Source organism: Berghia stephanieae, chromosome 8 (genome assembly GCF_034508935.2).
Source record: "Berghia stephanieae isolate SIO BIC M18660-M18661 chromosome 8, UCSD_Bste_1.3, whole genome shotgun sequence".
Classification (NCBI taxonomy): Eukaryota; Metazoa; Mollusca; class Gastropoda; order Nudibranchia; family Aeolidiidae; genus Berghia; species Berghia stephanieae.
In genome coordinates this window covers 15,657,938-15,671,668 of record NC_088367.1, presented here as the reverse complement: position 1 = coordinate 15,671,668, position 13,731 = coordinate 15,657,938, and the positions used below count along the sequence as shown (strand labels likewise).

Below are 13,731 nucleotides of genomic sequence, written 5' to 3'. Positions count from 1 at the left end.
AGTTGAAAAGAAAATCATTGTCAATAAAAATATATGTATACACCTTTTATCAGTATTTTTTATCAAAACAGGTCTCGTCACATTCATTTGAGTTTGAGAACGATGCAGAGGGATAAGTTCTCTTTCTGAGAGTCAGTTTTAAATGAATGCATATTTTGGACATTTCAAAACAATGAAGAACTGTTAATTACAAATATATCTAAATAAAACAATGCCTCTTACAGATCATAAATCTGAAATTAAATTCAAACCTCAATTATATGAATCTAAAATGTGGATATTCTGTTCATTGTGATATTTATCAAAACCATGGTATTACATAACTATTCATCAAAAAAAAAAAAATGGTTGATATAGTAATAGGTGCAGTTTTGCAATCTAGAGAGAGATTGGCTCATTGCAATTTTTTAGGAGATGAAATGTCACTAATACTAATATGTATTACAAATTAGCATTTGCTTAGTTACATGACGTCATAGTTGGAACATTTTCTTACATCAATACGCAAGCAAAAAAATTCTAAGTTCTTGAAAAATGAAATTGCTCTCATTTTCTTATCTATGTATGTTTTCCATGACTATCAGAATGCTGTATGAATATAGTAAGAAAAATCAATTTTAAATATTCACAAATAGTCACTTGTGGTACCTACTATATATAATATTTGCTCTCTATATCTTAAAGACAAGTGTCAATCCAGTCACTGGAATGTATGATGTTAAAAAGGACTTGACTTTCAACATCAAATTCCTGCAAAATTAGCAGCAATAACCAACCTCTTCTTTAGGCGAGATGACATGATCCTTTGTCACCCTAACCCTCTTGTGGGCGTCTACACAGCTGTCACACAACCATTCCTCACATTGTACACAATAAGAATTTGCCTGCTGGCCTTCCTCACATCCTGTACAAATGTGTGATACATTTGCATCAGGTGAATTGGATCCTTCCTCCTGATCCAAAGTGGCAAACATGTTATCCATCAAAGACGTTGGAGCTTGAAGAATGGCATCTCGACAAACTGGACATTCTGTTTCGGAGAAATGTCAACAGTGCATCAAGAGGTAATAATAATTAATAGCATATTGGCAAACACCCTAAACATAATTAAAAGTATGAACAGTTAAGAAAAGCAATACTTGCATTGGCAAAATGAAAAAAAAATCGTCTTTAAAATTAAAAAGATCAACAACCCTCAGAACCCATCTCATCATTCAATGATGAGCATTTTAACTCGTCATTTGTGCACCATCATGATATTGTATTAATTCATTTTTAAATCCATCATATGAATTGCATTTCTTTATAATTGCTGTGTGTGATTGGATTCAAGAACAAGCCTACTTGTACAATCATTTTTATGTCACTGTAGTTATAGGGTTCAAATAGGTAGTAAAATACTCGCTCCCATCCCCAAGTAGAGGGAAACAGCGAACTAATTACAAATTTTCATCACAGTTTCAGTAAGGTGCATTTTACACATTTGCATTAATTTTCATTATTTTACTAACATGCTCCCATTTGTGAATCAAATTGTAAATGTAATCGACTAAGTTGTCTTAGATCTTTTTAAATCTTAGTGTTTAACTGGTGTGATCTCTATTATTCGCCAGTATGTTTTAATAAAAATGACATCAAAATTGATGAAATCCAAATGTCTAAACACTGACAGTTAAACCCAGCCTCACTCGAATTTATCTCTTTATAACATTGCAGAAAAAAATATGAATGGGAAACTTGAGTCTATCTCTTTATATATGCATAAAAAATAGGAACTGAAAAAAAAAAAAAAGAAAGAAAGAAATTACCTTTAGCAGGTTTTGGTTTGACCTCGATATTTTCAGTTTGTTTCTCCATAGACCCATCTGTAGTTTTATCCTCACTGCTGTCACCAGAATTTGAACTTGAATGATTTTCTGTTGACCCAGGGTTGGGTTGTTGTATATCAGCAGTTACTGCTTCTGTTTCCTCAGCCGGCTTATCGGCACTAATATTAACATCACCAATACCAGTATCTTTTATGCACTCCTCTGATTCTGAGAAAGGCTTTAAAACATCTGATTCCACTTTTTCACCTTCTGCGGTGTTGTTCTCCTTTTGAGTTGCCCCATTTACATCTAACTTTGCACTATCTGAATCACCTTCCTTGTCCAAATTTTCTGTGGTTGCCGTTGTCAAAACTTCTGGTTTTGAGCTACCCTCAGAATTTTGTTGAGATTCAGCTTCAGCTGCAACATCCGAAGCCAAGTTTGAGGTAGTGTCCTGTGGATCCTTTTCTTTTTCTTTTTCGGCATCATTTAATGCTGAGTCATCCTTTACAGAGGATGTGTCCTTGTTCTGTTCATCGGCTTTGACTGAAGACTGAGGAGGACGTCCATAAAGGCAATCCAGGCACATTGAATGCAAACATGGCAATAACTTCAGAGGTCGTTCTGCAGATGTGAATTTGGATTTGCATGCAACACATTGGTTGATGACAGCTGAATCTGAAGATGTGTCCAGCATTTTAAGTGTTATTGAACGTAATTGCTGCAAATGACCTCAATACATGCAATATGCCATTTATGCAATCATCACTACCAGAGTATATAGATGCCACTTTCCATTAGGGAAAACACTGAAATAGAGGTATGAAAATTTGTTAAAAACCAACATTGACATTGAGGAAATATTCCATTTAATTCAAGTGCTGTTTTTCTAGATTAACATTTGGCACAGATTACACAAATTAGAGGTCCCACCCTGCTTCTCCCTCCCTCCCGCTTATATATTTATAGGAAAAGAGTCACACTTATGTAAGGCAGACACCCTCTGTTCCTGATGGAAGTGTCCACCATACACAAGTTGAATTAATTCTGAAAAGAATATCCCGTTCTTCATTTGGATTCTATCAATTCTAAACAAATGGTAGCTGGCATTGGTGCCAGTAGTTAGGACAAATTTGAAATTCATATGTCAATATTATACTAAACCGGAAAAGAAGAAGAGAGCAAACTTTTAATTGACATTATGCTTAATTTGACTTCTGCTCTCTGAACCAAGGAGATGCACTGTGAATCTACTTCCATAAACAGTCGAACCTGTCATAACAGAAACCTCTATAAGACAGAAAACCTCCTCCCAATGTAAATTCCTCTATTTTCAGTCTTTGTTGTAGCGGAACCTATGCAACACAAAAACCAACACTAAAATTCTGCTCCCATTTGACAAATCTCCCTTTGAAAGACAGAGAATTTTCCCATATAATGGAGTTTCCCAATTTAACAGGTGAAAGAAACTACTTCCTGTCATGGGATAAAAAATTTCACATCTCTAAGTCGTGTCCTTTGAAACCTGCAGTTAACTAATCAAGTGCATGACCCTGCCGTGAGTGTTGCATCACTGCTTTTCAGAAGTTTATATTATGAAATTAACTTGTCAATGGTAATTGTACAGTTACACAGCTGGCTGTTTTCAGCTTTGATGATATGTCAACATACCGATAAAAAGTTAAAATGAGGTAGAAATTGTGATTTTTTATTTTCTTGTGGAAACCACTGAAGTTGCACATAATTTGGGGAAAATCCATGGGTGCTAGTACCAAACTATCAAAATGCCTGCAGAAATTTTGGACCACTCAAAAACGCTTGCAAACAAGACACAATTTACAGAGACGCCAACTTAAAATTGTGCTCACATGAATTTCAAGACACCGTTCGGTAGAATTTCATTAGAGAAAATCTTATCTATTTAGAAGTGGTGGTGGTGGTAGTGGTAGTAGTAGTAGTAGTAGTAGTAGTAGTAGTAGTAGTAGTAGTAGTAGTAGTAGTAGTAGATGTAATTATGAAGTGGTGGTGATGGTTGTAGTAATATTGGTCATGATGATGTTGCTGTGATGGTGGTTTTAGTGGAGGCGAAGATGATGTGGTTGTGATGGTAATAATGATGAGTATGTGTTTGTTGAATTAGCATGGTTGTGATTGTAGTAGTATTGTAGTGATGAGGATGTGATGGTTGTGGTTGTAGCACTATTGGTAGAGATGATGTTGAGGTGGTTGTGATAGGAGTAGTAGTAGCGGTAGTGATGATGACGTGGTTGTGGTGGTTATAGTAGAGGTATGTGTGTGTGTGTGTGTGATGAAAATGATATGGTGGTGGTTGCAGTTGTAGTTGTGGTGGTAATGACGATGATGTGGTGGTGGTTGTAAGAGTGGTGTTAATGCTAGTGATTGGTGATTATGACGTGGTGGTGGTGTTAGAAGTAGTAGTAGTAGTAGTAGTAGTGATTTTGATTGTGGTGATTGTGATGGTTGTAGTAGTAGTGGTAATGATGTGGTTTTTGTAGTGGTGGCAGTGATAATGAGGTGGAGGTTGATGTGGAGGTGATGGTTGTAGAAGTGGTGGGAGTGATGATGATGCGGTTCTGGTGCTTGCACTCTGATGATAATGATGATGGTGGTGATTATTGGCCAGACCAATTTTTTTATTTTTTGGATGGGGGGGACCTGAAAAACCTGCAAGTCGTACTGGCTTTAGTTAATATATTAACAGTCAGTAATTGGCCGATAAGGCTTCATAAATAACTGGCAAAAAAAAAAAAATTTTTTAAAGTAGTCCTTCAGAGCCATGAGTCATGAGGCCCATGGATCCGGAGTTTATCCCGGTTTCTATAGCATGAAACAGACAATAGCAATTATTGCTCACCATCCTTTTGATAGGACGCTAGTCTATCACAAAGTACTTTCCACCAGATCTAACACACCCAGCTACCCAATTACTGCTGGGTGGACAGCGTTGTCAAAAAAAACTGTCAACTGAACTGCACCCAGAATCAATCTCGGTCCCTTTAACTTTGAGTATGAAGCGAGTGCTCTACCAACTGAGCGATCAGGAACCCCCCTCCCCAATCATACCATGCTGTCAGAATGAAAATCAAAATGATATGGAAAAAAAAATAAAAGAAACCAAAAGTAAAAGTGAGAAGTTAATTTGATAAATGAATTAAGATTAAGAAGTCAATTTAAATTGTGTTCTGAATGTCAGATGGGGATCTGCCAGATTTTTTTAAAAAATAAAGTAGACAAAGCGAGGAAGTGAAGCAAAAAGAAGAAAGGCAAAGGGAGACTAAGAAGTGACTAAGGCTAGGACTAGGCCTAGGAAACACACTCAACTCCTACTCCTACTCCTACAAATTTATACACAGACTCAGTGGAACGAGGAGTACTAATTAAAGACTAAGTGATAGTAAGTGCTCACAGACAAGATTCAACAATAAATTAACTTAATTTAAAGAAGGGGAAACATTTTTTTAGAGAACAGGAGTTGTGGCGGTAAGTACAGAAGTATAGAGAATACAAAGGATACCTACACATGGGAAATGGATGGTTGGGATTTTGGCTTTGTTGGGCGTAAGAAGTGGGTACGGCAAGGGAAAATTTTGTGGAGGATGAGAAAAAAATAAATTACTGGTAAACATTTGACGTTTTCGTATAGAAAATAAGAATTTTTTTTTTTTTATCAAGAACGAAAGACCGAAAGAAAAAGAAAGTTAAAAGAGTCGTCCCAGCACTGGCCACCAACCCAACTCAGAACAGTTAGAGAGTAACGGTAACAGGACAGGAAACTGGACTACGACTATGATGACTGTGGCTTAGGGCATGGGTGAAAAATGGAACTCGAATCAGATTGATTCTGAAAGCTGCAGCAATTGTTATTTATCTAATAAACTAATTAATACAAATCATAAATACCGTTTCATATATGCACATAATCGGTTCATTGGGTACATGCCTCCACGCAATTTAAATTAGATAGCCAAAGGAAAAAGTTGGGGTTTTTTTTTTAGGTTAGACAAGGGAAGTAATCCATGAAATAAACAGCACCTGTATCGATCTCCACAGAAATAACTAACCACAGTAACAGACAATAAAAGTTCGCTATTTGAAGCATTTATCTTAATTGCAGATAAAAATAAATCTATTGCAAAAGATATGTCGAATGAGTATAATACGGTAGTAGTACCATTAAAGTCCAGAATCCACTATTCATTCGGCTCACTTCCCTCGCCGCCTGTTTGTTTATCTAGGTCCCTGAACACGGGTGAGGTAAAAAAAAAAAAAAGTTGACGAGAGCTCTTCGTAAAGTTGGCCAAGACCAGTTTCCACCGGTTTGAACCGGTATAATGTTGGCCTCTCATGGAAATTTCCTAGTGTGGTGTGGAACTTTGTTGGCTGACCTTCACCTCCAAAACTACAAAGACCATAGCGGTATGCGGCAGCTGTCAACTTGAAGTGTGTGATTGCTTGGCAGCTTGCCAAAGCTGAGTTTGTAGACGTCTCGCTTTGTTGTGTGAAGAGGAAAACGAACGTTTTCACGTGGCTCCATTATGTTAACATATGGTGTGTAAAGGTTGTTTATTGAGCTTAATTATAATAATGTTAGAACTTGTGGACTTCGTCTATTTCTGCTCTTTGTTTAATTTGTAAAAACAACCGCCCATATAAACAATTCATTTGTCGCATAACTGCGGTTTGTGTAATCACAGCAATCGATTGGAAATTTATTTTGTCCTCATTTGATTTGGGGTTCCATATGGTAGATGTTTGATATAATTTATAAGCTCATCAAGTAAAATGATAACCATCTATACTTAAGTGTTTAGATGGTTTTAATTGTTTCTCGCTTTATCATGCTTTTTATTTGTCATCGTCGATAGTCACTTTTCCCTTCACCAAAAAAAAAAGTTCGAAGTTGAAGAAAATTTTAATATTTTATCCTATTGTCCAAATGTAGTTTCTGTATTGAGTTGTACTTCTAAATACGGAAGTTGGCTTTTATAACTATGAGGTTGTTGAGTTCCTTAGCAGGTCTTGATTCGGAGCCATGGGGTCCGTGAAACTGCATTTGGTATCGGCTTCTGTATGGGTGGGGTCCCGATTGCTCAGTTGCTACAACACTCCCTTCACACGTGAAGGTACGGGTTAGTAATTGGTATATATGTAGTTCACACGCAAAGGAACCGGTTGGTTGTACACTCGCTTCACACACAAAGGAACGGGAATCGAGATATTTTCTTACCCCCACCAGCAGTGATTTGGGTAGTTTGTTCTGTTAGATCTAATGGAAAGTACTTTGACATGCATATTGTTCTATCCAAAAGTTAGCAAGTAATAACTGTTATCCGTTTAACGCTATAGAAAACCGGGATAAACTCTGGCTTAATGGGCTTAATGACTCGGAAGGACTAGTTTTTCTTTCTACTTCTTTGGCGCTAAACGGGAAGCTGACAATTTAAAAGTAGTTCAGAGCCAGAGGCCCGTGGAGTCGAAGTTTCTCCCGGTTCCTATGGCGTGAAACGGACAATAGCAATTGTTGGAGATCCTTTGGAAAGCGAGCTAGTCGATCGCAGAGTACTTTCCGCTAGATCTAACAGAACCAGATACCCAATCACTGCTGGGTGGGCCGTCATAAAAATTTTCGAGAGCACCCGGGATCAATCTTGGTCCCTTTGCGTGTGAGGCGAGTGCTCTGCCAACTGAGCTATCGAGACCCCCCAAAGAGAGAGAGAGAGAGAGAGAGGGGGGGGGGGGTTCAAATCAATACAAATTAGAAGCGAAGTACTACAGATTAGTGAGAGGCGAGAGGGCGAAGTCTCCCTCTCATGAGGGCTTGGACATTGGCTGTGATCGTTGCTGTGACTATGACAGATGCGAGAAGCTCGTGTTGGGATCACAGATTACACAGGACCAGATATGACAACAGGGGCAATACGTCATCAAAACTGGCTAGTGAGAGGTCGAGCGCCGCCATTATATTTTTTTTTATGCAAGCGGGGACGCTGTGCGATTTAATCTCTATTATAATGACTTTGATTGAGTTCGATTAACCTTGATTTGTTGACGTAAAATAGAAAAAAAAAGTCAGGTTTATGATGATAAACTAAATTAGAAATATTAAACTACACTTTTACTTGTACATTTTAGGCTTGGCTCCATTGATCGGGTTTATATTATTTTTGTTTAATGTCCTACATGTTAAATGTTGCTGTGACCAGGGACCCCTTGTAAAGCTTTGAGCACATTTAATTGATATTGCGCTATATAAAGCTCAATTTTTTTTTTTTTATTTATTTGTATATATTGATAACAATGGTAGCAAACATACATCAAACACACATCGCCGACAAATAGACAAAAGAGAGAGGGACGTTTACTTGGATCTATCTATTTATCTATCTGTCTATCTAAGCCCCTCCCACGCCGATTATTTATGACATGTGTCCAATTAAGTTTACCATCCCTGGACCGACAGCGGTTCACACAATTATTTGATTTTACACCGCCAGTAATCGACTCTACGCATATTAATGAGGAGACTCAAAGAGTAGGACTCGCCTCTTTGAACCTGCTGTTCGGACTTGCTTGTTCATTTGACACAATAATGGTGTTATTAGGAGGAATGGATTTAAAGTGAGGAGAACGTGGGAATTCCTTTTAATATTTCGGACCCGTTGATTTCAAACAATGACAGTACCATGCCAACACGTAGTTAGGTCATTATTCAAATATTGTGTACTATGAGTAGTACAATCTCTCTCTCTCTCTCTCTCTCTCTCTCTCTCTCTCTCTCTCTCTCTCTCTCTCTCTCTCTCTCTCTCTCTCTCTCTCTCTCAAGCAGTATTAAGTGTGGTCATCGACAGAGTGAGTGACAATGATTGGGAACTCACAAAGATGGTGTCTTTTTATAACGCATTTGAACCAATTAACCCCAATCGTCGTCAGTGTGAATACATACTGGCGATAGGCATTGATGGATACTGTAAAAGTATAAGAGCAAATAATTATGCTTTCTTGGTGACTTGTATCCATATTCTTTTCCAGCATTTTAATCCCCCCCCCCCCCCCCATTCCCCCTGACAAATACCCTCTCTCTACACACTCTTCAATCAACCAATTAGAATTGACCATTTTTTCTATGCCCCTCCCAATTAGCTAATAATATGACAAATCGTATTGTCCAGCATCGGGAATCGGCGTATTAACAGTAGGTAAAATAAGCTCCTCCTATTTTTATTTTTGATGAATTCTGTGGAGACAATCAACATTTCTATTTGATGTTACACAACGATCAACCGACATTCCACATATTAATGAGAAGACACAGAGAGTGAAACTCACCTCTTTGAACTTTCTGATCAGTCTCTCTAACTGATGATGACACATACACAGTATTAGTAGAAACTGTGTGTGAAATGTGAAGAAAGTGCGAAATTGCGGCATCCATCCCTTTGATCTAACAATGTAGACAAGTCTATGTCATATATGGTGAGAGGGCAAGAGAAGAATATTCCCCTCTCTCTCTCTCTCTCTCTCTCTCTCTCTCTCTCTCTCTCTCTCTCTCTCTCTCTCTCTCTCTCTCTCTCTCTCTCTGTCGTTGTAGTCGTCGTCATAGTAGTGGTAGTAGTAGTAGAAGAAGTAGTGCTAGTAGTAGTAGTAGTAGTAGTAGTAGTAGTAGTAGTAGTAGTAGTAGTAGTAGTAGTAGTAGTAGTAGTAGTAGTAGTAGTAGTAGCAGTAGTCGTAGAAGAAGTATAATAGATTGATAGTTGGATAGATTGATGACCAAGTTGATCGACCATGAAGTTCACACACTTTCATCACACCCTCACAGCATTTGCTAACAACGCGTCTGTTCTGTCCCCGAAATGCCAATGTTTACTGTTTTCTCATATAATTTTACGCTGCCAGTTTTCTGGAAACCCCATATATCGTCAGTCTCTCTCGATCCATCCGATGATCGCTTACATCTTAAATAAGATGGCGGCGATTAGCCAATAAAAAGTATTGTTGTCCAATGTCACAAAGTGCGCACGTAAACCGTATGCTTATGTAGCGCAGTTTGCAACCTTGTTTATGTGTGCTATATTCAAGCTACGACACCGATCAATAACCAAACACAATACGTTGATAAAGGTTTTGAAGCTAAATGAAGATATATTTTATTACAATATAACAAAGATATTATGAGATATGAAGATGAAATGATAGATGTAATAAGTATGAAATCAAATGGATGGATGACAAATTGATGGAGATGGTGTGATGATGAATATGATATGAAAGCGATATGAAAATATATAATTAAATCAATTAATTATCAATACTTTACCAAACCGCTACCACATCAGACAATCTCACAGATAGGTTGCAACCATCACAGTCATACAGGCAACTAATAATTAACTAACTAACTAAACACAATCCAGACGTGTAGAAGAAAGCCAAAAGAGTGTCCTTGATATTCAACAAAAACTGTAAGGTTGTTCTAATATTGTTAATTTGTCTCTTCTTGAAATTGTTCTGATTTCACAGTATTCATAAACAGATCAATTGTTTCTCAATGTTCTGATATTAAAATAAGCAAATGGTTCTTCACAGGTAACTTATAAAACAGGCAAATGTTCAGTTTCTATTAGTGTCAAGCTATGAGCGTATAGCCTAAAGTTGGCTTGTTAAAGCCCAGCCTCCAACGGCTCATTCACTTTAAAGAAAGAAAAATGATTTTGTTATAATATGATAATCATACGAATATAACTCTATCTATATTCGAACTCATTCAATATGTTTACTTTAAATGAGTAAATATTATTTTACTTTAACAAATCAATTTATTAATGTTGATTAATATTGCTTTACTTTGTAGATATGAAATAATAATGCTTTATAGCAAGAAAAGCTTATTTTCTTTACAACAAGAATATATTATACAATTAATTTAATTATCTGATTAATTAATTGAGACTCAAAATTTAAAGTGATATTATGATATTAATATCAAAACACAATCATAATTGTAATCACAACATATTATTCAAAATCTCACCAGAGCCGAACAGATTATAGAAATCACAAATTAAGTCTACACAAGACTTTAATCAAACTCTACACAAGAGTTATAACACAACTTGATTCAGCTCAAACTTTGAGCACCACAAAGTCTACACAAGACTTAAATCACACTCTACACAAGAGTTAACACAAAACGTGTTTCAGCTCGAACTTTGAGCACTACAAAGTCTACACAAGACTTTAATCCAACTCTACACAAGAGTTAAACAAATGAGCCTAAAAGACTCCGCTGTGGTTATCGCTTAGAGACTATGAGCCTAAAAGACTCCGCTGTCTGGTCTCTTTTGAGACAATGAGCCTAAAAGACTCCGCTGAGTGGTCTGAAGAAACTGCTCAAAACTCTGGCATTTATAGGCAAAAATCAAGCAAACGAAGCAAAATTCTACCCACACAAACGGATGTTAGTCATATCCGTAAACATCTGAAATTCCTTAAAACTCCCCCAGATTCCATAATCATGGACAACAACAACCCATCCTGATACCGGACATCCTCATATCAAGGATAAATAAATTCGTCAGCCCCATAGTTACGAGATATCAATCAAGCCATACCATAACAAAGTCACTCCCGTAGAATACAGGGATCCTACTTTGCTTATAAGTTTACGGCGAAAACAAGATTGATGCCTTTCTCACAATAACACCCACACTACGTAGTTTAATTCAAACTTCCGGGCCATAGGTGCATGATCTGATACGACCTGTATCAACAAAAGAAGGGTTGTTCCGGAGGGATTACAATAACAACAACAACTAATACTACGACGACGTACATCCTGTCGTAAACTGACGCCTACACGGAAGCATTTCGTTACATCCAATCTGCTCCTAGTAGACTGTGGTTGGGATTGAGATAGTCAGTGGACGAAAAGCACTGTTGTTTTGTACTGTTTTACTCCACCACCCGACCGCCTTTCCTTTTGACACTTTCCTTTTGACGTACTCCGACAAAATATTTTTTTCTGTGGCCAGAAAAACAATTATTACTTCATAATAATTGGATTCAATAGTCTGATGTCACGTCGCCCAGCAACGGCGAGCAGCGTGGTTCTAAACAAAGAAAATTTGTACTTTTTATTCTTCATGCTGGCTAGAACTTTTCATATGTCATGTGATCAGAATGTATAAAAGTCAAAACATGATCAGATTTATAATATTTTTCTCCTCTGGATACACTTTTATGCTCGCCGGAGAAATATTTCATACGGGCGTCCGCCATTGTTCCGATAGTTTAGAGCCAGTTACTAAGTTACTATGCGTCATTACGAGGGAAGTGACGTCATGACTGTTTCTAATACTATTGATCTATCAATATGGCCTTCCAATCGTAAAAAAAATCTTAAACCTGAGACTTTAAAAGAAATGTTAGGCCCGAACATTTGTGACAAGTTAAGGGTAATTTAAATCGATCGATTATTGAAGTAGACGTTTCTGGTCAAATTAACTTTTATAAAAAGTATTTTGCTTTAATTACGACTAAATAACATTATCATGACGCAGTCAGTAATAGATGGAATGAGGGGGACTTAGCTGAATAAGGAACAAAAGTGTGTTGTCAAAATACTAGTTCCAATTTCTTTGGAAGTATGAAAACAATCCCTGAATGACTGGATAAATACCTTGTGCAACTGATCCCCTGGTTTTCTTATTATCTAGCCTAAATAGCTGGTCGTAATATGGAACCTATTCATTGTTAGACCTCCTGCGGACTGGTTACACACTTCCAATGAGTTTGGAACTGGAAGAGAGGAAGGTGTGACGATACGACTTTCTTTTCCCATTAGTAGTAGTAGGCTCACTTCAACGGACCGTTGTGTATTGGGATGTGGGATGGAGGGGGACTCGGAGCACAAATAATATTTAGCTTTGACGTTTTTGTTTTGTTTTGTTTTGTTTTTTGTTGTTATTTGTTTTTTGTTTTGTTTTTAATTTTAATTTTATTTTTTAAACATTTTTTTATGCTTTGCCACGGCTTTTCAAATTATAATTTGAGTCTAGCCTAATTGTAAAATGTAATTTGAGACACATTGTAAATTGCAGTACTCATTCCTCATCCTATTATTCCTTGTTTTTAAGGTTTCCTGGTAGTAATCTTGACATCTGAAATTTACAAATTTGTTTTCAATGTACAAATTTCACGTAGTCCTCGTTTCCGGGGATTTCTCAGTTTTCAATTTTTAAATATTTGTCCGAGGAAGGACCCGGAATACTGTTGTACTCACGACGTGGATGACAGCCACAGAAACATATGTTTTGGCCACATATAAGTGAGTGATCCCATTTATATATATATATATATATATATATATATATATATATATATATATATATATATATATATATATTATATATATATATATAATGTTACTTTTCTTTGTGTGTCATGATTGGAATCTTGATGGGGGAATTTTTTAAGGGAAAATGTATTACTATGTATTTTTATGCACTATGTGTTAAAACCTATGTCGGTCAAAGGCTTCTATTAGCCTGATATGACTACATTATCTACGAAACATTTTTAAAATGCCGACAATAAATAAATATTTGAACGGTCGGTCGCTCACAAATCCCGCCTTGCTTGATATTTTTCGAGGCGATTGGCTATCGGGCGTGGCAGTATAATAAAAGTGGACAATTCTTTTTCGGATTTTCGCTGTTTTGACGTCAGATTCGCGATCGGCGTCAAATTTACAATAGGTTTGATACCAAGAACTATGGGTTTGCTCCAAAATTTGTTGAAATTAGAAATAAATTATATTTACTAGTGAGGCTTTGTGGTCGACAGAAGAGTGTTCTGTGATAGGGTCTAGTGGTATGACTCTCGCCTTCGGATCAAAAGGTCCAGG

The 13,731-nt window shown here is 36.9% G+C and overlaps 1 protein-coding gene across 3 annotated transcripts in view; it reads right to left on the bottom strand.

Moving 5' to 3' along the window:
- The window catches only part of LOC144978246 (E3 ubiquitin-protein ligase TRIM33-like), a 29,400-nt gene extending 23,290 nt beyond the window's left edge, over window positions 1-6,110 (bottom strand). Inside the window, exons 1-3 of one of the 3 annotated variants that reach the window (XM_078924071.1) lie at window positions 6,001-6,110; window positions 1,809-2,617; window positions 777-1,030 (exon numbers count right to left, since the gene is read on the bottom strand). In XM_078924071.1, coding sequence (XP_078780197.1) covers window positions 777-1,030; window positions 1,809-2,505 — 951 coding nt within the window. In that variant the 5' untranslated portion in view covers window positions 2,506-2,617; window positions 6,001-6,110. Of the gene's footprint in view, window positions 1-776; window positions 1,031-1,808; window positions 2,618-5,729 lie in introns of all 3 variants that reach the window. The other 2 variants (XM_078924073.1, XM_078924074.1) reach the window with 2 other exon arrangements.
- Between the last annotated feature and the right edge of the window lie 7,621 nt (window positions 6,111-13,731).